Source organism: Pelophylax lessonae, assembly GCF_965119305.1.
Source record: "Pelophylax lessonae genome assembly, chromosome: 2".
Lineage (NCBI taxonomy): Eukaryota > Metazoa > Chordata > Amphibia > Anura > Ranidae > Pelophylax > Pelophylax lessonae.
In genome coordinates this window covers 224,207,662-224,229,605 of record NC_138769.1, presented here as the reverse complement: position 1 = coordinate 224,229,605, position 21,944 = coordinate 224,207,662, and the positions used below count along the sequence as shown (strand labels likewise).

Genomic DNA, 21,944 nt, shown 5'->3' with positions numbered 1-21,944 from the left:
TAAGCGTATTTTGATTGGTTTGCGCAAAAGTTATCACGTCTACTAACTACGGGAAATATTTATATCATTTTTATTGTTTTTTTTTTTTTTTTACTAGTAATGACAGCGATCTGCGATTTTTAGCGGGACTGCGACATTGCAGCGGACAGATCTGAACCCTAACTGACATTTTTGACACTTTTGGGGGGACCAGTGACATTACTACAGTAATCACTGCTAAAAATATGCACTGTTACTGTAATAATGCCACTGGCAGTGAAGGGGTTAACCCTGGGGGTGATCAAAGGTGCCGCCAAAACCCCTTCCCCTCCAGTCAAGTAATACTACGTGACTGGACCCAGGGGAGCCGCACTGTCGCAGTAATATTACTGTGGGCAGTCGGCAAGTGGTTACATAAAACGGGGGTGCACAAAGCAAGGTCCATAAAGACATGGATGAACGGGCATGGGGTCGAGAAACTTGACCAATTGTTCTAATCTCAACCCGACAGAACACCTTTGGGATGAATTAGAGTGGAGACTGCGAGCCAGACCTTCTCATCCAACATCAGTGCCTGACCTCACAAATGAGCTTCTGGAAGAATGGTGAAACATTCCCATAGACACACTCCTAAACCTTGTGGACAGCCTTCACAGAAGAACAGAAGCTGTAATAGCTTCAAAGGGTGGGCCAACTCAATAATGAACCCTATGGACTAAGACTGGGAGTCCATTAAAGTCCATGTGCGTGTAAAGGCAGGTGTCCCAATACTTTTGACAATATAGAGTATGTTTAGGTGTCCCTGTATTTATGACTCTTTTCATTCTCTCTACCCCCAGGGTTGGATAGTTCGTAGCAATCTCTATTATTACTGATTTATTACTGATATTTTCAAGGCCACATATCTTTTATTTCCGTCTCTAGCAGTTTCAGCATGATCACAAAGTCACTTTCACTTCTAACAATCCTGCCACACAAGGAAACATTTACTTTCAGTTTACAGAGAAGACAGCAATCGCAACAGCATTCTCTGTTGAAGGGAGTTCAGATCTGTTCCTGCCATTGGATATCCTTCTAAAATTATTTAACGTACAGGAAGGTACCAGGAATTCTTTCTTATTTTAGAAGGTTAATTCTCAAACTTCGGTGGCTTATCCAACTTTACTTAAAGACCAGGGAGCAAGTGACACTGAAGTCTTTGGTTTCATTTCCTCTGTCGTCTCTAATCAGCTATGGACCTGTCAAAAACAAGCAACTATCCGATTTCTGTTGGCTATAAGGTAAGAAATGTGATGGACTTTACAATGCCCACTATACCACAAAGTACTTGATTTAAATGATTATATAAGATGGATTTGATCTTATTTACAGTATCTCACACAAGTGAGTACACCCCTCCCATTTTTATAAATATTTTATTATATCTTTTCATGTGACAACATTGAAGAAATGACACTTTGCTACAATGTAAAGTAGAGAGTGTACAGCTTGTATAAATTTGCTGTCCCCTCAAAATAGCTCAACACACAGCCATGAATGTCTCAACTGCTGGCAACAAAAGTGAAAATGTCCAAATTGGGCCCAAAGTGTCAATATTTTGTGTGGCCACCATTATTTTTCAGCACTGCTTTAACCCTCTTGGGCATGGAGTTCACCAGAGTTTCACAGGTTGCCACTGGAGTCCTCTTCCACTCCTCCTTGACGACATCACAGGGCTGGTGGATGTTAGAGACCTTGTTCTCCTCCACCTTCTGTTTGAGGATGCCCCATAGATGCTCAATAGGGTTTAGGTCTGGAGACATGCTTGGCCAGTCCTTCACCTTTACCCTCAGCTACTTTAGCAAGGCAGTGGTCTTATTGGAGGTGTGTTTGGGGTCGTTATCATGTTGGAATACTGCCCTGAGGCCCAGTCTCCGAAGGGAGGGGGGTCATGCTCTGCTTCAGTATGTCACAGTACATGTTGGCATTCATGCTTCCCTCAATGAATTGTAGCTCCCCAGTGCAGGCAGCACTCATGCAGCCCCAGACTATGACACTCCCACCACAATGCTTGACTGTAGGCAAGACACACTTGTCTTTGTATTCCTCACCTGGTTGCCGCCACACACGCTTGACACCATCTGAACCAAATAAGTTTATCTTGGTCTCATCAGACCACAGGAGATGGTTCCAGTAATCCATGTCCTTAGTCTGCTTGTCTTCAGCAAACTATTTGCGGGCTTTCTTGTGCATCATCTTTAGAAGAGGCTTCCTTCTGGGACGACAGCCATGCAGACAAATTTGATGCAGTGTGTGGTGTATGGTCTGAGCACTGACAGGCTGACCCCCCACCCCTTCAACCTCTGCAGTAATGCTGGCAGCACTCATACATCTATTTCCCAAAGACAACCTCTGGATATGACGTTGAGCACATACACTCAAACTTCTTTGGTTGACTATGGCAAGGCCTGTTCTAAATGGAACCTGTCCTGTTAAACCGCTGTATGTTCTTGGCCACCATGCTGCAGCTCAGTTTCAGGGTCTTGACAATATTCTTATAGCCTAGGCCATCTTTATGTAGAGCAACAATTCTTTTTTTCAGATCCTCAGAGAGTTCTTTGCCATGAGGTGCCATGTTGAACTTCCAGTGACCAGTATGAGAGAGTGAGAGCGATAACAGCAAATTTAACACACCTGCTCCCCATTCACACCTGAGACCTTGTAACACTAACAAGTCACATGACACCGGGGAGTGGAAATGGCTAATTGGGCCCAATTTGGACATTTTTACTTAAGGGTGTACTCACTTTTGTTGCCAGCGGTTTAGACATTAATGGCTGTGTGTTATTTTGAGGGGACAGCAAATTTTCACTGTTTTACAAGCTGTACACTCACTACTTTACATTGTAGCAAAGTGTCATTTCTTCAGTGTTGTCACATGAAAAGATATTATAAAATATTTACACAAATGTGAGGGGTGTACCCACTTTTGTGAGATACTGTATGTCTAGCAAACTGCATTGTCAGCAAGCAGCTTTTTAGTTAATGTGTAAATTCTTTCCTCATTTGGGCTAGATACTTTAACACCTAAGTATGGATTGTGGAACATTTTTTGGGATCATTTTAGCGGTTTGAAAAACAATAAGTTAATATGCAGCTAAAGGAATGACTGGGCAGATGCAAAGACGTATCTGATCACATATCAGGAAGGAATAGAGTTTGGAATCTTTCGCAATGATGTTTACTTAAACGGTAAATACTTTTTTCATGAAAGGAAACCATTACTGAGAGGCTTTTAAAACGTACGTTTTCTGGCTTTTTCTGAATGTAATTCTCTCTGACTGACTCGAAACATGTACACAGATCATGAAATGACGTAATCAGGAGTGACGTAAGAACTCCAAATCTGCATGTATGTTCCAGGTCAGTCACTGAAGCCACTTGATTAGGGGTCTCCTAACTTTAAGGCTGCATTCACATGTCATCGTATAATCGCGGGCAGAACCGCCGCGGTTCCGCCCGCGATTCGGAGATTTATTGCAAATCACGGGACGCCTAGCGTTGCCCGTTGATTTGCAATAGCCCCCCAAACGCCGAGCGATGTTGCCGCGATTTACGCCCGCCGAATCGCGGCAACATCGCGCAAACAAAATCGCGGGACGCAATACGCTCCAAAAAAGTACAAGAGCTTCTTTGGAGCGTATTGCGTCCCGCGATTTTGTTTGCGCGATGTTGCCGCGATTCGGCGGGCGTAAATCGCGGCAACATCGCTCGGCGTTTGGGGGGCTATTGCAAATCAACGGGCAACGCTAGGCGTCCCGCGATTTGCAATAAATCTCCGAATCGCGGGCGGAACCGCGGCGGTTCTGCCCGCGATTATACGCTGACATGTGAATGCAGCCTTAAGTACAAAGGCCACATTGTATTTTTTACAAATATTTATGGGCCGCATAAAAAACAGCTTTATAAAGAGAGCCGAGCAGTGTCCCCCTTAGATTCAGGAGTTTTCATCAGAATTCCCCCTTTACATTTAAGAATACCCAGCAGAATTTCTCTTACATTCAGGAGTGCCCAGCAGAATCTCTCTTACATTCAGGAGTGTCCAGCAGAATCTCTCTTACATTCAGGAGTGCCCAACAGAATCTCTCTTACATTCAGGAGTGCCCAGCAGAATCTCTCTTACATTCAGGAGTGTCCAGCAGAATCTCTCTTACATTCAGGAGTGCCCAGCAGAATTTCTCTTACATTCAGGAGTGCCCAGAAGAATCCCCCTTACATTCAGGAGTGCCCAGCAGAATCTCTCTTACATTCAGGAGTGCCCAGCAGAATCTCTCTTACATTCAGGAGTGCCCAACAGAATCTCTCTTACATTCAGGAGTGCCCAACAGAATCTCTCTTACATTCAGGAGTGCCCAGCAGAATCTCTCTTACATTCAGGAGTGCCCAGAAGAATCCCCCTTACATTCAGGAGTGCCCAGCAGAATCTCTCTTACATTCAGGAGTGCCCAGCAGAATCTCTCTTACATTCAGGAGTGCCCAGCAGAATCTCTCTTACATTCAGGAGTGCCCAGAAGAATCCCCCTTACATTCAGGAGTGCCCAGCAGAATCTCTCTTACATTCAGGAGTGCCCAGCAGAATCTCTCTTACATTCAGGAGTGCCCAACAGAATCTCTCTTACATTCAGGAGTGCCCAACAGAATCTCTCTTACATTCAGGAGTGCCCAGCAGAATCTCTCTTACATTCAGGAGTGTCCAGCAGAATCTCCCTTACATTCAGGAGTGTCCAGCAGAATCCCCCTTACATTCATGAGTGCCCAGCAGAATCCTCCTTACATTCAGGAGTGCCCAGCAGAATCCCCCTTACATTCAGGAGTGCCCAGCAGAATCTCTCTTACATTCAGGAGTGCCCAGCAGAATCCTCCTTACATTCAGGAGTGTCCAGCAGAATCCCCCTTACATTCAGGAGTGCCCAGCAGAATCCCCCTTACATTCAGGAGTGCCCAGCAGAATCCCCCTTACATTCAGGAGTGCCCAGCAGAATCCTCCTTACATTCAGGAGTGCCCAGCAGAATCCCCCTTACATTCAGGAGTGCCCAGCAGAATCCTCCTTACATTCAGGAGTGTCCAGCAGAATCCCCCTTACATTCAGGAGTGCCCAGCAGAATCCCCCTTACATTCAGGAGTGCCCAGCAGAATCCCCCTTACATTCAGGAGTGCCCAGCAGAATCTCTCTTACATTCAGGAGTGTCCAGCAGAATCTGCCTTACATTTAGGAGTGTCCAGCAGAATCCTCCTTATATTGAGGAGTGCCCAGCAGAATCCTCCTTACATTCAGGAGTGCCCAGCAGAATCCTCCTTACATTCAGGAGTGTTCAGCAGAATTCCCCTTACATTTAGGAGTGCTCAGTGGAATCCCTCATACATTCAGGAGTGTCCAGCAGAGTTCTTATGACATTCAGGAGTGCCAGAATCCCCCCTTACATCCAGAAGTGCCCAACAAAGACCTCCTTACACAAAGAAAATGAATAAGGTATTGCGCTGACTGGAACACAACCTGCAGCCTCACAGGGAGCCCTTTGAGGTCCATATTGGTTTATGACAAGTGAGTGCATTTTTATTGTCCTTTAATTTTTTTATATAAATCGCCACACCTTGATGGAGGCACCCTCTTGTGTTTGTTTTTTAAAAGTCCTCCTTACAGCCAGGAGTGCTCAGGAGAATCCCTCTTTATATCAAGGATTGCCCATCAGGGTCCTCCCCTCACATCCTTGACTACCCATCAGAGTCCAAGTATGCCCAGCAGAGTCCCTGTTTACATCCTGGAGTGCCCAGAAGAATCCCTCCTTATATCAAGGAGTGCCCATCAGAGTCCCCCAATACATCCAGGACTTCCCATCAAAAACCCTGTTTACATCAAGGAGTGCTCATCAGAGTCCCCTCTTACATCCAGGACTGCCCATCAGAGTGCCCTTCCATCCTGGACTGCTTATCAGAGTCCCCCCTTACTTCTAGGACTGCCCATCAGAGCCTTCCCTTCCATCCAGGACTGCCCATCAGAGTCCCCCCTTACATCCAGGACTGCCCATCAGAGACCCCCTTCCACCCTGGACTGCTTATCAGAGTCCCCCCTTACATTCAGGACTGCCCATCAGAGTCCCCCCTTCCATCCAGGACTGCCCTTAGAGTCTTCCCTTCCATCCAAGAGTGCCCAGCAGAGTCCCACCCTACATCCAGAAGTGCCCAGAAGAGTTCCTTTTTCCTGCCAGGAGTGCCCAGCAGAGCCCCCCCTAACATCCATGTGTGCCAAGCAGAGTTCCTTACACCCATGTGTACCAAAGCAGAGTTCCCCTTTACCTTTTAAACAGCAGTAAAAAAGTAGTCCGGAAGCAGGGAGGCAAACCAGGTCTGGACATAGAAAATCTGGCCTTCCTGTATATGCTGACAGTGGGGCAATCATTATTGGTTACTAGGACACCAGTGGTCCTAGCAACCAAGCACTAGGGGCCAACAGCTGGCTGGTAGTGAATGCGCCGGAGTCCATATTACAATACACAGACCAGTGCATTCACTGCAAACTAGGCAGGGTATTTTCACAGAAAGTTGCTCAGGACAAACTCTTACAGCGAACTGGGTGTAGCCCATGGGCCATAATTTGGAGACTCCTGAACTAGATCATTATGACAACCAGGGAAACAGCATTTTCTGAAGAATGGTCGCTGCCATGTTTCCTAGGAAAAAAAATCTCCTTTAATGCAATCCCATTACTAAAGTGGTTCTTCCTGCTGGCGGCTACATAAATACAACACAATAGTGATGTAGCCTGTAGAAGGAACCATAGCGCAAAGCGGGGGACCAGTTATCCGACACACCCTGGAGTGTCAGATTCCAGTGTTTCCTGTAGCTCTCTAGGAGCCCAAAGATTTGAAAGTTAAAGCCCCGTACACATGCACCGATTGTCGGCCGTAAATATTCGTCCAACGGCCGATTGTCGGCTTGTTAGTATGATGCTTCCGACAACCGACTGCGACTTTTCGGCCGAACAAAATCTAATCTGCATGCTATAAAATTTTTGTTGGCCAACACCAGAACGGCCGATTGTTCGTCAGTCAGTACAGATTTCGGCCGACAAAAGCCAGATGAGCAAGACTGGGCATGCTCAGAGAAGAAAAAACACACGGAAAGTTAACCATCACATGACATCACTTCTGAAGTTGATTTTTGTTGGCCGACAAAATTTGTGTGCAATCTTGAGCACTTTTCAACCAACACGACAGCACTGGACAAAAGACGGCCGATCGTTCGGCCGACAATCGGTGCGTGTGTACGGGGCTTAAGCCTTAAACATGTTCTTTTACAGGGTACAGTATTTGTTTGCTCTATAGATGGTAGTTAACCCTCCTCTTATGTTAGCTTTCTGTTACTATCCATGATGTTAGGGTCGGTTTTGACCCGTGTCTTAAATCAGCCATAAAATACCCTCTGAATAATTATTTATCATCCAATTTGTTTCTTACCTCTTGGTTACCTTGTTAGGCTTCTTTATCCTTGAAAAGATTGGTTTTAATATTTTTGGTGTGACCCCTTAGACCTTTCTTTTGATAGCATACATCTCATTTTCAAATGTACAAAATGGTAAAATAAACCAGCAACTCTGAAACTCTGAAATGTATTGGTCCTATGTTTCTTCACTTTATTTAGAGAAGCAGACAAGCAGGCAAAGAGATAGGCCGCTCCCTAACTACAGCTCACAGGGTTGAGAGGGGATTGGCTGTCAGTGTTACTAAGCAGAGAGAGTGTTTATGATTTCAGTTTTGGCACTTATTAGTGTCCTAAAATCCTATATTATAACTGGGTCAGAATTGACCCTAACACCATGAACGTCTTAATTTTCACCACAGTATTTTATAATTTAGTGAAAAGGATTATTTTTCTATTACATTGTTTAAATAGAGGTTCCTGACAAAGCAAAAAAATCTTGATGCAATAAACAAATTTATGTGATACTACTAGACATTCAAAACCTGAAAACGGGTCGGTTCTGACCCTAACATAAGAGGAGGGTTAAGAAGAAATACAATTTGTGATTAACCAGAGGATCTCTGTAAAGTCTGATGAAAGATCTAAGATCTGTTCTTGCTTGTTACAATTACTAGATAACAAAGATGCCTTGTTTTCAATCCAATTTTTATGGAACGCTAAAATGATTAGTTTCCTTTTCTCTATGCTTAGTAACGAATATTTTCTAGCCGGAGACAAATTCTCATTAAGTCCCTGTTCACATTAGTGCGATTTGACATGTCAAAGCGCATGCCAAAATCGCAACCTATTGCTGGCAACGGCACTATCCCATTTGGAGAGATGCCAACTTTGCAGCGCCGCACCGATTTTCGAAAGTGGTTCTTGAACTACTTTTGGCGACTTAGGGGGTGATTTCAATAGACATATGCGCATGAACCCGCACAGATGTCATTTAAATCGCCCTTAAACTCGCACTAAAATGCGGGTTTGAAATTGTGTGAGTAAGGCTCCTTTCACACGGTCTGCCTCCGCCAGCGGACTCCGTGCTGCTCAGCGGGGATCGATCCACTGATCCCCGCTGTGCAGGCGAATGACAGCCCTGTCTCTGCTCTGTGTGCTGAGAGGGAGCTGTCAGGTCCCCGCTGTCCTCTATGGGGAGATTGGATGAGAGCGGACCGCCTGTCTGTTCTCATCCGATCCCATCCTTAGGGTGATGATGAGTGTTAGGGCTCTTTCTCACACTCCGTCCGTCGGACGGACTCCGTTTTTCCTCAGCAGGGGAATCGATTCGCCGATCCCCCGCTGAGCAGGAGGATGACAGCTGTCAGTTCCCATGCATCTCTATGGGGGAAATCGGATCGGAACGGACCGTCGGTCCGTTCTCATCTGATCCCATCCGATCCGCTGGACGGATGGAAAATAGGGTTTCCATCCATCCAGATTTCACGGACAGGATCGGAATCGGATAGCAGTGGGTGTCAGCGGAGATGTCTCCGCTGCCCATAGGGATGCATAGAGGATCCGATCAGGTCCACCTAAAAAACTGACAAGCGGATCTGATCGGATCGTTCGTGTGAAAGGACCCTTAAGCTAAACTCGCACGATTTCAGACCTGCATTCAGTGTGAAGGTACCCTAAATCTGGGAACTTAGACTCCATCATTAATTAATTTTTTGTACATGTTCATTTTGTGTGCCCCTTGAAGTGTACAATGTATGACATCTAATGTAAAGCCACAGTAAAACGTAATTGTTCAGACCTTATCAGCCTCTAGCAGAGAGGATAATGTGATCTAGCTAAACAGCTAAATAGCCTAAACACTAATATTTTTTATGGCAGTGCTTCAGACTAGCTGAATTATAAATGAACTCTGAAAGCTGGACTAAGCAGTAATATTGCAGGAAGAGAAAATGGTGCCTCCTGCTGGCAAAATAAAAATAGGACAAGTGCCAATATTACATGGAATACGTTACAGCCAAATGGAGTTCTAACACCTTGGAATGCAAATGCAACATAAACTGGAATATCCTCTATATACAGTATATAAATGGTTCTTCATTTTGAATAGGAAGCAGTTAGGTAATTTAAGCTTTAAAATAAATCAGTACAACTGGTTTGTCATTAGGAAACTGAAACAAGGAAGATATCCTTCTGATTTAAGGTTCCTGAAAAAAATGAAAACGTTACATACATAACATTTTGGATAAAACTTGCCTTAGCAAGATCTGGTATTTGCTGTCTATTACCAAAGAAAATATATACTGCAATTGTTCTTATATAACACAGACCCTGCTTATTTCCCAGCTTCCAACCACAGAATAAAAAATATTAATCCCAAATACCAATAACGCATCGGGAAAAAAAATTCTAACTGTAAATCATGCTTTCCAGTCTTTGCTTTTAGAAAGTGCACCACACCTGCAAGATATAAAAGTAATATACAGGCAAAACGCAGCTAACCCGCATGGGCAAACTGCAGTGCATCAGTGTGAAAGCAGCCTTTGGCCCCTTTCACACGATCGGGCCCGGCCCATTCTATTCAGGCAGATCCGATCGGACCCTCCATTCAGTTTATAGAGCGGCAAATGTAAACTGACTTGTGTCTGTTTACACCCGCCTACCTCCAATCCGATCTACTAAAAAAAAAGGAAGGGAATCTGTTCCCCTCCCTCGGGTAGATTGGAATCAAAGGCCCATAGAGCAGAGCTGGCTATGTCTGTCCGCTCTGCATATGCGGAATGGACACATGATTAGGGTATGACCGATGCCCACTCCTGATCTTAGAATTAAACCACCCTCCTTCTAATCATTCTAAACAAATGATACTGACAACGACTTTGGAGAAAATTGTGGCCCGTTAGGCCATTTTATTAACAACCAATTTAAACATTGTAAACAGTAAACCATAAATACTCCAGTACACTTAAGAGAATAAGGGGTTGTTGGTCTTGGGAGGCACCAAAAAATCCAATTCAAAATGGTATCAGTATCCAAAAACCCAACGGTCCCCAGCCGCTGAACACCAGCTCGGGAACAAAAGACACTTTACCACTGATACCCTTTGTTAACACTTCCCGGTTAATCCCCTATTAACCGGGATACACTAGAGGGCTCCATACCGTAGATGGGTCACCCTATGCACTGACCAAAAACCTGTTACCGCCTCCAAAGACCCCCAACCGCCAACGTCAACAACATTCCCCCAACAACCAAAAACCCCAAAATCCGATTCGACATCCTCCATGTTCACATTCCGAATCCCAAACTCGAGGGCGGGAGGGCGGGGATTCTTCCTTCTTCTTGAACGATCCTCACGGCTCTGCTTGCCACCTACAAGCCCAACCCAGTGTTACCACATCTGAGCCCCACCCCCCCCTTGCATAATCCAATCCCACTCTTGCCCACCAGCCACAGCCCACCAGTTAACCCTTTCCTGCCCAATGTCCCGTGTCCCCTACCAACCCCATCATGAGGCCCTGCGCCTATTTTTTTTTTTATTTGCTCCAGGCCTATCTGACCTGGCATCTGCCCACTCCGCTCTCCTCAGTGGAGGATTAGTGGACAGATCCCCCACTGAGCAAGCAGATTCCGCCCCGTGTGAAAGGGGCTTTTTAGGGGTTACAGGACAGTAAGGGCTTGTTTACATTACATTGTTGCCCACGACCGGTTAATAAATCACTTAAGTGGCCCTTGCTCTTCAAAAGGTTGAGCACCCCTGCACTAGAGCAGTGGTCCTCAACCCTGGCCTACAGGGCCCACTAACAGGCCAGATATTAGGTATTACCTTGGGGAGATGCAGACTAGAATACTGCAATCACTGAGCAGCAAATGATATCACCTGGGATGTATTTCAGTTATCTTGCAAACCTGGCCTGTTAGTGGGCCCTGTAGGCCAGGGTTGAGGACCACTGCACTAGAGGGTGCCACTGGCCAACCCTCACACAATCAAGAGAGTGGAAGAGTTCAATTTAGGAGTGCTGAAGTGTTTATGATATTTCAGCAGACACTGAAGTTTGCCAGTTTTGCTAACCATATCAATATTTCCACATGACCACATTTTAAAGTATGATAACCAACATACAATTGAATAGAAAAAAAAGCAAATTCTGATAGATATTAGACACGGTATTGATGTCATAGCTATTCTCATTGAGAAATGTAATGTTTCCCATCATCTTTCTACACCTTGTAATATAGTGGTGTTTGGTATCTAACTGATTGGTATTTTCCTATACAATCAGTTAGATGCTTGTTTTAAATGTAATTAAATAGTAACCAGGATTAGAGTAGAGTTTGAGACCTGGGAGTTTGAGAGAGGCCATGTGAATTAGAGCCAGATTCCAAAAGTGTTTTGCTTCTACATTATTTTATGACAGCCAATGCCCAGTCTCTGATTTAATGGCAGTTTACGATGCCTATTACCACTCTGGCTATTCAGACTTCTGCTAAGTGATGTTTAGGATGGGCTTAACTGGAATTCATTTGCATATTCGCAATGCCTAAGTACTGTTTATGCACGCCAACCTGATTTGCATGAGCTAGTTATTTTCTAGGGTGGGGAGGTCCAATCTTGCCTGTAGCTTTTTAAATGTTGCTGGCTCTTTCTGCCACACAAATATACGGTTTCAATCTGAAAGTTTTGTTGCATTTTTGAGAAATGAGGGTGGCACTATGCTTAGTAGGAATCTCTATTCTCCTCACCAAGTTTGTGGTTCATTAGGTTTACAGGTGCCAATAATGTTAATAATTTAGCAGCAATATACTTATCAGCAGGGCCATCTTTACTATTGATTGGACCCTGGGCAAACATTTTCTTGGTCCCTCTTAAATCCACTTATCAATTATTTGTGGGCAGTGCGGGCTCAAGGGGCAGCTGCTTTGGGCCCCACAACAATGACTGGACCCGGGGGAAGCTGCCCCTTTTGCCCTGCGTTAAAAAAAAGCCCTGCTTATCAGAGTTTTTCAGCTCAGTTAACTCTGCTGTTATCCTTTTAACATGTTCCTTAATCATATGTGCCTTTGCAAAGTCTGATTTGGGTTCTAGTGTTGCCCCTTTCTTTGCCAGGATTAAAGCTGATGCGCAATGCATGATAGAGGCGAATATCAAGACAGACATTGTCACCTTGCTCCTGCAATGCAAAGTGACAGTGTTTTTGTATAAGGCATCCCTTAACCCCATATACACACCTTAGTTGTGTATCTTAACAGCTCAATGCTCCTCTGCAGCCATCAAAAATTCCCAGCATGGTAATGGGGGAGCATATACAGTAACCTGCCCCCCCCCTGTGATAGTGCCTGGACCTAACAGACAATTGCTAGGCCCAATCAAGGTTGCAGACACAGCCAATTTTCATGGCTGGCTGTGTAGGAGCAAGGAACTGGAGGGAGTGCATGTACAGTGAGTTGTCAGTAAATGCCCTCTGCCCAGCATGGGCAAGATGACAGTGTCTCTTAATGATGCAATTATTCATGGGATGGTAGACAGGACTTGTTATTATCTTAACTTAATACTAATTAAATAATGAGATCTTACACAGCTTTGGAATTTAAAGGCCGCGGCCGTTTAATGCTTGTTAAAATTATCATTAACAAATTCATAAATCAGAATTGACCTGATTACCAAAATCCGGGTCAAACAAATCCAACTTAACTTTTTATAAATTATCCACATCAAAATTCAATAATAAAACATACACAAGCATCGTCCACCTTTGCATTACACACAGGTGACCAAAACAGGCATAAACTGACCGCGACAAAATTAAGAAAAAACAGGGGTGGGGGGGAGGGAGACAAAACTTGAACTTGACACGGCGATCTCTTCTGAGGTGATTGAAGACTTGTGAGAATGAGCCCCCTTATATAACCATAGGCAGGCTCTAAAGGCGGGATAAAAACAGGTTAAAACCAGAATTAAACTTAAACTCCCTAGCTACACATATCTCATAATATGATTGGGGGGTTATCTGACCAAACAAACACCTGAATTCTTAATCTGACCTAGTAACAGCTCAAAACTATAGCCTGTCCTCTAACTGCCTTGTTAAAAATTTTTTAAATTGGCCTGTCACCATCCCATCTGTAAAAAGGGGCTTATTCAAACCCCTTTTTCCTTACATGGGATGGTAGACAGGACTTGTTATTATCTTAACTTAATACTAATTAAATAATGAGATCTTACACAGCTTTGGAATTTAAAGGCCGCGGCCGTTTAATGCTTGTTAAAATTATCATTAACAAATTCATAAATCAGAATTGACCTGATTACCAAAATCCGGGTCAAACAAATCCAACTTAACTTTTTATAAACTATCCATAAGACAGGAGGGCTCACGCCCTCCTGTCACCACCCCACCACGCGGCCTTTTCTACACATGTACCCAGGTTGGCATTAAAAACATCTATCCCCAGATCCGACAGATGTACATCGTCAGACCTGTAAAAATCGGGGGTCCCACCTTCCAGCTCTAAGTGTCTGAAAGAGAAGACACCGATCCCGCTTAATAATTTAGATAAAGCTCGGTTAATTCTCCTCCTGACTCTTTCAAGGGGCTTGAGCTGAGCATGTCTAAACCACAAGAGTCTGGGTATAATTTCGGAAAATACAAACCGTATACCTGGATAGACAGACCTCAAATAGTTAAAATCGTCACGAATTTTGAAAACAAGATCCAGAGTCCTAAACTTCCCTATGTCGTTCCCACCCAGATGAACCAACATCACATCCGGGGGAGGAAGGACTCCTAGTAGCCTAGAGATTTCCGGTAAAAACTCATGCCAGAGCATGCCCCGTTTACTAAACCATTGAATATGATACTTCCGTGGATCCAAGCCAATGTTTTCGGTATAACAGCGTCTTCTGGCCCTTGCGCGTGCCCAATGTACGAACGAGTGGCCGATGATCCAAATCGATAAACATTGATATCCTGAAAATATCAACACGACATATTAGGACGAACATACGTACGGAATGCATCCGATTTCCATCTACCAATATTTTTTAGCATTTGAACATTCACTCCCAATCTGGCGGCCTCCGTGGCAGCGCCAATCCTGAAAGAATGAGAAGAGATACAACAATGATCTAATCTCAGGTATTTCAAACATTTTTTCAACACCGCGTCAAACTGATACTTGGTTAAACTCCTACCAGTTTGATGAACAAACAAGGAGCCACTGCAGGATAACCTCACAGATAAAAAACGCTTCAAAAGCAAAACTGGACATATATCTGAAGTCATGTATTGATTAAGATGAATCCATTTGCCGACACCTAGCTGGTCAGTTTTGGAGGATCGCAGCAAAATACTGATAGAGGACGCATAAATCTTAACATCCGAAAATCGCAAACCGGAATCGCTATTAACATTGTATATTAACTCTGAAATTCTCAACGCCGCAAAAAACATAAGCGAAAACGCCGCCTGAAACATATCCGACTCGTACTCGGAAAAACAAACATGCACAGTTGCACGACACAACCGCTCCAAAAGGCGAGGGGTAACCGCCTCCCTGCGATCAGGGTGCCAATTCGACCTCCTATAGCCTTTTAGCGCCTGGCGCACGGAAAAAAACGACGAACAAGGTGGATGATTATCCAATTTCATAAAAAAGGAAACACCCGCCAGCAATTTGTTAATATGCGACCAAGAGTAATTTTTTGAGAACAAAAAATTTAAAAAGGAAAGAACCAAAGACTCGGAAAAGGAATCATGAGAGACGCCAAGCGAAGTTAGGTGTGATTTCCAAACTTGCCAGGCCGATAGATATCCGGCCAGTGTAGACGGGGCGAGCGAAAGTGCAATATTATGCGATACCAAGTCTAAACTATGTCCCAAAGCTGATCTGGATAAAGGCAGCTGGTCCGGTCCGCTTCTGGAAACAGCTGAAAAAACCGCTCCATCTGCAGACGAGATAAAGAATCTGCCATACAGTTGTCTTTACCAGGCACATAAGAAGCCTTGATCCATATGTTCAACCGCAGACATTTGGAAACAAGGTATCGCAACAACCTAATGACAGGTGGGGATCTGGAGGAAAGACAGTTGATAGCAAACATCACTCCCCTATTATCTGTCCTTACCATTAAACGTTTATTCCTAAACTGGGTTCCCCAAACCTCCAGAGCAACCACAATAGGAAATAACTCCAGCAAAACGCTGTTCCGAGTATAACCCAACTGCAGCCATCTGTCCGGCCAAGAATCTGCGCACCAGTGAGTTCGCCAAATAGCGGCAAAACCCACGGAGCCCGCAGAGTCCGTAAAAAGACAAAAGTCCTTGTCAATAACAAAGTCTTCTTGCCATATTGTCTTACCATTAAAATAAAACAAAAACTGTAACCATACCAGCATATCTTCCTTAACCTCAGAAGACAACCTAACATGGGATGATGGGGATTTCAGACCCGATATAATACTGTACAACTTACGGGAAAACAACTTACCTAACGGTATGATCCTGGAAGCGAATGCTAACAAACCTAGCAACGATTGCATTTCTTTTAGCGTCGTCTTTTTCCTTCGAATCATTTGCAGCAGGCAGTCCTGTAACTTTTCAACTTTTTCAAGTGGTAGACTAAATTCCATTTGGTTGGAGTTCGGTATCAATAGTAATACCTAAAAATTGAACCCTAGTAGAAGGCCATTCCGTTTTTTCATGAGCCAAAGGAACCCCAAACTGCTCGCATACCTCAAAAATGTCTGAAGCAAATGCAAACAATCAGTGGAATTCGCCTGACCCATAAACAAAAAATCGTCCAGATAATGAACGATATCATCAAGACCAGCCCTGAATAAAACTACCCACTCTAAAAAAGTAGAAAAGCATTCAAAATAAAAACACGACAAGGAACAACCCATAGGGAGACATTTGTCGAAAAAATAATGATTCAAAAAGAAAAAACCGAGAGAGTTAAAAGAATCAGGATGAACCGGTAAAAGGCGAAACGCGGATTTAATATCGGTCTTTGCTAAAAGAGCCCCCTTTCCCAACCTCCTCAAAACCACCAGAGCATCCTCAAAAGAAGAGTATTGAACCGAAGCTTCATCCTCGCCAATCTCATCATTCAGCGACGCCCCAAAGGGAAACGACAAATGATGGATAAGGCGATAAGTATTAGGTTCCCTCTTCTGAACAATGCCCAACGGAGATATCCGGAAATTGGGAAATGGGGGGGAAAGAAAAGGACCTGCAAACCTACCCGCCGAAATTTCCTTACCTATTTTTTCTAACACTATGTCCTCAAGGTGATCGACCGACTTGAGGTTCTTAACAATTGTGCAACCGTAACCCGAAAAAGAAGGCAAATAGAACCCGTCAGAAAAACCATCAGTTACCAGAGTGGCTTTCTCCCGGTCTGGGTACAGCTGCAGCCACGGTAACATTGCGCGAAGTCTCACCGGGGTTATGGCCTTTTGAAAAATTACTGGATTGTTGTGAACTGTGCATCTTTTTGAAGCACTTGGCGATGGGGTGGGAACCTGCGCAAAAGGAACATTCGTGTTTATATTTGCAGGTTCCCGGCCACTTACACTGGGAGTCATTGTATGAAAAACAAACTCCCTTGCGAAAGGAATGAGGGGCGGGCTGCTGTTGAGCCCCCGGGACGGCCTGTCTACCGAAATTGGATTTGGGCAAAAACAGATCCAGCCAAAGGCTGACATCCTTCACACCCCATTTTAAATGCTGTTGTACTGACAACTTCTGGCGGAAGGCTACATCATAAGAAAACCAAGCCGTTCCGCCAAAGTTTTTATAAGCTTCCAAAATTATATCTAAGTGTTGAAATAAACCAACACTCTTACCCGGGTGCTTCTCACATAATACGGCAGCATAAATAAAAAATGCCTGTAACCAATTATTAAAAGTCTTAGTAACAGGCCGCCTCCTGTCGTCCTCATCTTTTTTGTCCCCCTTTGATACAAACTCCCTGACTGATGGCAGAAGAGAGAGTAGATCGATAAACTTACCATTCCATATCTTCTCCTTTATACTGTCAGAAAGGTGATAACCCAATGGTGACAACTCGCATGGCAGAGCCTCCCTGAGACATGTCTCTGGGAGATTCTGTGACTTAGCTAGGGCAATAGAAGCAGGGACCGGAGGAGAAGCAATACTGGGGGTCGGTTGACCCACTGGAGATTGCACATTCACAGCTAAAAGCCCACCAGATGGTGCCCAAACGTCCAAAGGGGAAGGTTCATGTACCGCAGTCAACATAGATGTGGAGGATACAGGAAGGTTGTGAGGACTAGAAGCAACAGGCACAGTTGCTACTGCAGCCGCAGAGGACACAGGCATAGGTGAAGAAATAGGCATAGCATCAGAGGATAGTGACAGTGAAGGATTGACATTGGTAGATGAAGCCGGCAAAGGATTGGAGGACTGTAGAATAGCTTGGAAAGAGCTTAGAAACCCCTTCATTAATTCTGACAGTGCCTCTGTCGTATTGGGCCTGGTAATAGGCCCCCCCGGAGCCCCCCCTACCCTGCTGATCGCATCGGGAAGGGGGGGGCAAGCAGACCCTCCTCTCGCTGAATTGGGAACAAGTGAAGGTGATTGGAAAGCCATGCCCCCCATCGGGGCCTGAACTGTGGAAACATGTGAGGTAGAGGGGCCCTGAGACCCCTGTAGTGCATCGATACCCCGGGACCCTTGTGCCATGGCAGATGCAGCACCTTGAGACCCATGTAGCGTGGCCCGAGAGGTGTAGGCAGTATTAATCTCACCTGGCCCTCGGACGGGCGGACGATCCGGAACCCTCAGGCGACGATCCTCTTCTGGTGCAGGAATCGAAGGACCTCCGGCGGAACGAGGAGTAGGCCCACTCCTCTCCGATGTTCGCGAAGATGGACGTGCCGACTGCACCCGTCCAGCGTCGGTGGTCGGCGAGAAGCGTCGTCGCGGAGCCCGTCTCCTCTTCGCCGGGGCGGCATCATCTGCTGCAGGTCTTCTCGATCCTCTTCTGCGCAGGTCCGCGCTCCGGGCGTCAGGATTCTGCGCCGGAGACCTCCGTCCCTCACCGGTGACGACATCCGACACCCGACTTGACCCGGCGACCGGCTCCGTCACAACCGCGGGACGAATGACCTCTTCCGGTGACGCGCCTTGACTCGCGGCGGACGGCATCTCCAGGCAACGTCGGATCCACTCCTCGGCTCCCGCTTCGCCGGCCCGCTCGATGAGGCGTCGCAGAAGACTCATGTTGCTAGAAGACTGGAACTGGTAAGTTGACCCGAAGCTCCAATGCTATCCAGGGGAATGAAACTTGACCCGAAGCTCTTCTTTCTTCAGCGGTACCGGGGCCTTGACCCGAAGTCTTCCTCCCGAAACACCGGCAGCTTGACCCGAAGCTCCAGGAACACCAGCACGGCAGTTGACACGAAGAACCTGCAGACACCGGCGGCAAGAAAGCCCGACGGCCCGTTAGAAAAAGGTCAGTCAGACAAAACTTGAACTTGACACGGCGATCTCTTCTGAGGTGATTGAAGACTTGTGAGAATGAGCCCCCTTATATAACCATAGGCAGGCTCTAAAGGCGGGATAAAAACAGGTTAAAACCAGAATTAAACTTAAACTCCCTAGCTACACATATCTCATAATATGATTGGGGGGTTATCTGACCAAACAAACACCTGAATTCTTAATCTGACCTAGTAACAGCTCAAAACTATAGCCTGTCCTCTAACTGCCTTGTTAAAAATTTTTTAAATTGGCCTGTCACCATCCCATCTGTAAAAAGGGGCTTATTCAAACCCCTTTTTCCTTACATTCTAATAAATATACACAGCTGCCAAAGTCAATTTTTTTTTCATTTTGGATAAAGTAAGGAATGGTTACAAAACACTCTCAGTTTTTTGCCTTAACTTAACTTTATTAATTTTAGAATTCTAATAAATATTGAATAAATTCAAACTCCAAATAAATATGCAAATAAAATTATCGCTTAGTCATAAAAAACTCAAGCGAATAAATAAATAAATCAGAAGTCCCCCCTCATAATAAGGGTGACAAACCACATAAAAGTGCTGGCGACAGGGGTGGGGGGGGGGGGGGGGGGGGAGCTCGCTACGCCGTACTAAACCAACTGAGCCCGGAGCCCTCACGCAGCCGCTTATATAGCCCTATTTGATCACGTGACAGAAGCTTCTAGAAGGTCACGTGTTCTCTCGTGTGACGCAAAGTCACGTTTTTCCCGCCCAGAAGACCCGTGCGTGGCTTAAAGGAATATTCAAAAGTTTTTGTTTTTTTTTAAATATCTTTATTTAAAAGTACAGCGGCAGCCACAATCCCATGTAGCAAGCCGCTTACTGCGCCTCGCTTGCCATTGGACTGTTCAAGCGATTGTATTATTCAGTATACTTTATTATAAAAAGTTTGATATATGAGTGCTGCACCTTTTGAATTCACCAATTAAATATGATGGAGGATCTACTTTGCAAAACATGGTCATTTTGTGAGAGTTTCTCCTGTTGTGGCACTTCAAGGCCTTAAGAGATGTGATAGGTATTCAGCAAATCAGATGCATTATTTCACTTAAAAGCCTTAAGGTGGTGTTTGAATTTTGGGTCCCTCTAGGCATCTAGGCAATGACATGCATGTGGTATTTTCACATACTGTGAGGGGTGAAAGAATGTGTTTTGGGGTGTAATTGTAAGTATGCCTATGCCTTGTGCTAGAAATAATTTGTTAACATGACAAATTTGTCACAAGTGTGAACCGAGCCTAAATAATATAACCCTATTGTTTTTTGTTTTTTTATTACCAAAGAAATGTAGCAGAACATATTGTGGCCTACATTTTCCTTTACTGCCGGTTCACACTACCGCGACTTGTCAGGCGACTTGGTCGCCTGACAAGTTGTGCTCCATTCTGTGCTATGGGAACCGTTTTAATAGGAGAGACTCAAGTCGCTCCGATTTAGAAAAAGGTTCCTGCACTACTTTTGACCGAAGTCGGAGCGACTTGCATTGATTTCCATTATGTGAAGTCCGTGCAAGTCGCGCCGAAGACGCGGTGCACGGCGACTTCACTAGTCGCCCCTGAAGTCGTGTCACCATAGTGTGAACCGACTCTTATACCGTAGTAAAAAATAACAAACCCAACTGCGAATAAATACCACCAAAAGCTCTTTTTGTCTGGAAAAAAATATATAAAAATTGATTTGTGTACATTGTTGGATTGGACAGAAGGGGATTTAACATATTGGTCTTTAAGTGGTAAATGCATTATAATTGGACAGAAGTGGCCCAAAAAAAGGATGTTTAGATGAAGTGATTAGTGAATTTACATGTTTATTCCACAAAAAAATACAATGCCCCTCTTACAGTTTAATGGACCTCATCAGAAGAATTTGATGCACTTGTGGTTTGTCACACTACTGTAGAATAATACAGTCACAATAGACATGCTGCCTTTAAAGCATATCTAAATCCAAAACAAAAATTGTATACGTATTTTAGCCTACATGTTTTTAGATATAGTGGCAGCATTTTTTTAGGCATCCCCCCCCCTTTATTTCAACTGGTAATCCTGAAAATAAAATTGTCTATTTGTGGCTACACTCTACTGCATATATTGGGGCAGCCATGGTTGTCACACAGGCCAGACTTCCAACATTTCTGTCTTTGCTGATCTCCATTAGATTTTAGATTGATGATATTAGTAGTTTGTATGAAAACAGAAAAATTACTGCGCTCAACACTCAGAGACACAAGAAAGTGCTTGTGTGCATATGAACTAATAAGGTATTAATCCAATTAAGTGATAAATAAATGTCCTTTCAAATAGGTGAATATATGTGTTAGTCCTTAAAGTGCTCAGTGCAAAAGGATCTCTCAGCAGAACCGGATGTACTTCAACTTGATGTGAGGGACCTCCACCAATAAATCCACCCAGTGCTCAGATAAGGTACTCCTTACCAGAGCTAGTTGACCCCTTAGTTATAGGGGGTCTCATACAGCATTGATCTCCACATAGATCTCCAGGCTATCCTTGCGATATCCTCATTATTGGTCAAGCTCCGCTAGCATAAGAGACTCCGGGATCAATGGTACCGTCTAACCACCAATCTTAAGGACGTTATTCGCTGGACAAATAATAGGTTTCACTGCACTTGTAAGTAACTTATTTTTCAGAATTGTTTCACCCAGGAATTGCTTCACTAACCCAGTAAGGTCAGCCACTTTTGTATTAGCTGGCAAATAGTCCAAGTAAACCAAATTCTTGATGAATTTATCTTGACCTCCTCTTGAGCTCATTAAGTCACTACCAGCAAACAGAGCCTCCTTGACAGACTCGAAATGCAAGGCTCCAGGAGGTCAAGATAAATTCATCAAGAATTTGGTTTACTTGGACTATTTGCCAGTAAATAACCCCCTGTGTCTTTTCTCTGTATAATAAAGTTCTTGTTTGCAGTTAAGCAGCAAAGCTCATGTGGACTGTGCACTGTATGTCTGTTCTGTAGA

The 21,944-nt window shown here is 44.5% G+C and overlaps 1 protein-coding gene across 2 annotated transcripts in view; it reads left to right on the top strand.

The window, feature by feature from the left end:
* The first annotated feature begins 1,004 nt into the window (after window positions 1-1,004).
* The window catches only part of LOC309545260 (transcription factor ETV7-like), an 89,266-nt gene continuing 68,326 nt past the window's right edge, over window positions 1,005-21,944 (top strand). For both annotated transcript variants that reach the window (XM_082244399.1, XM_082244398.1), the window contains exon 1: window positions 1,005-1,259. In XM_082244399.1, coding sequence (XP_082100525.1) covers window positions 1,212-1,259 — 48 coding nt within the window. In that variant the 5' untranslated portion in view covers window positions 1,005-1,211. The remainder of the gene's footprint in view (window positions 1,260-21,944) is intronic.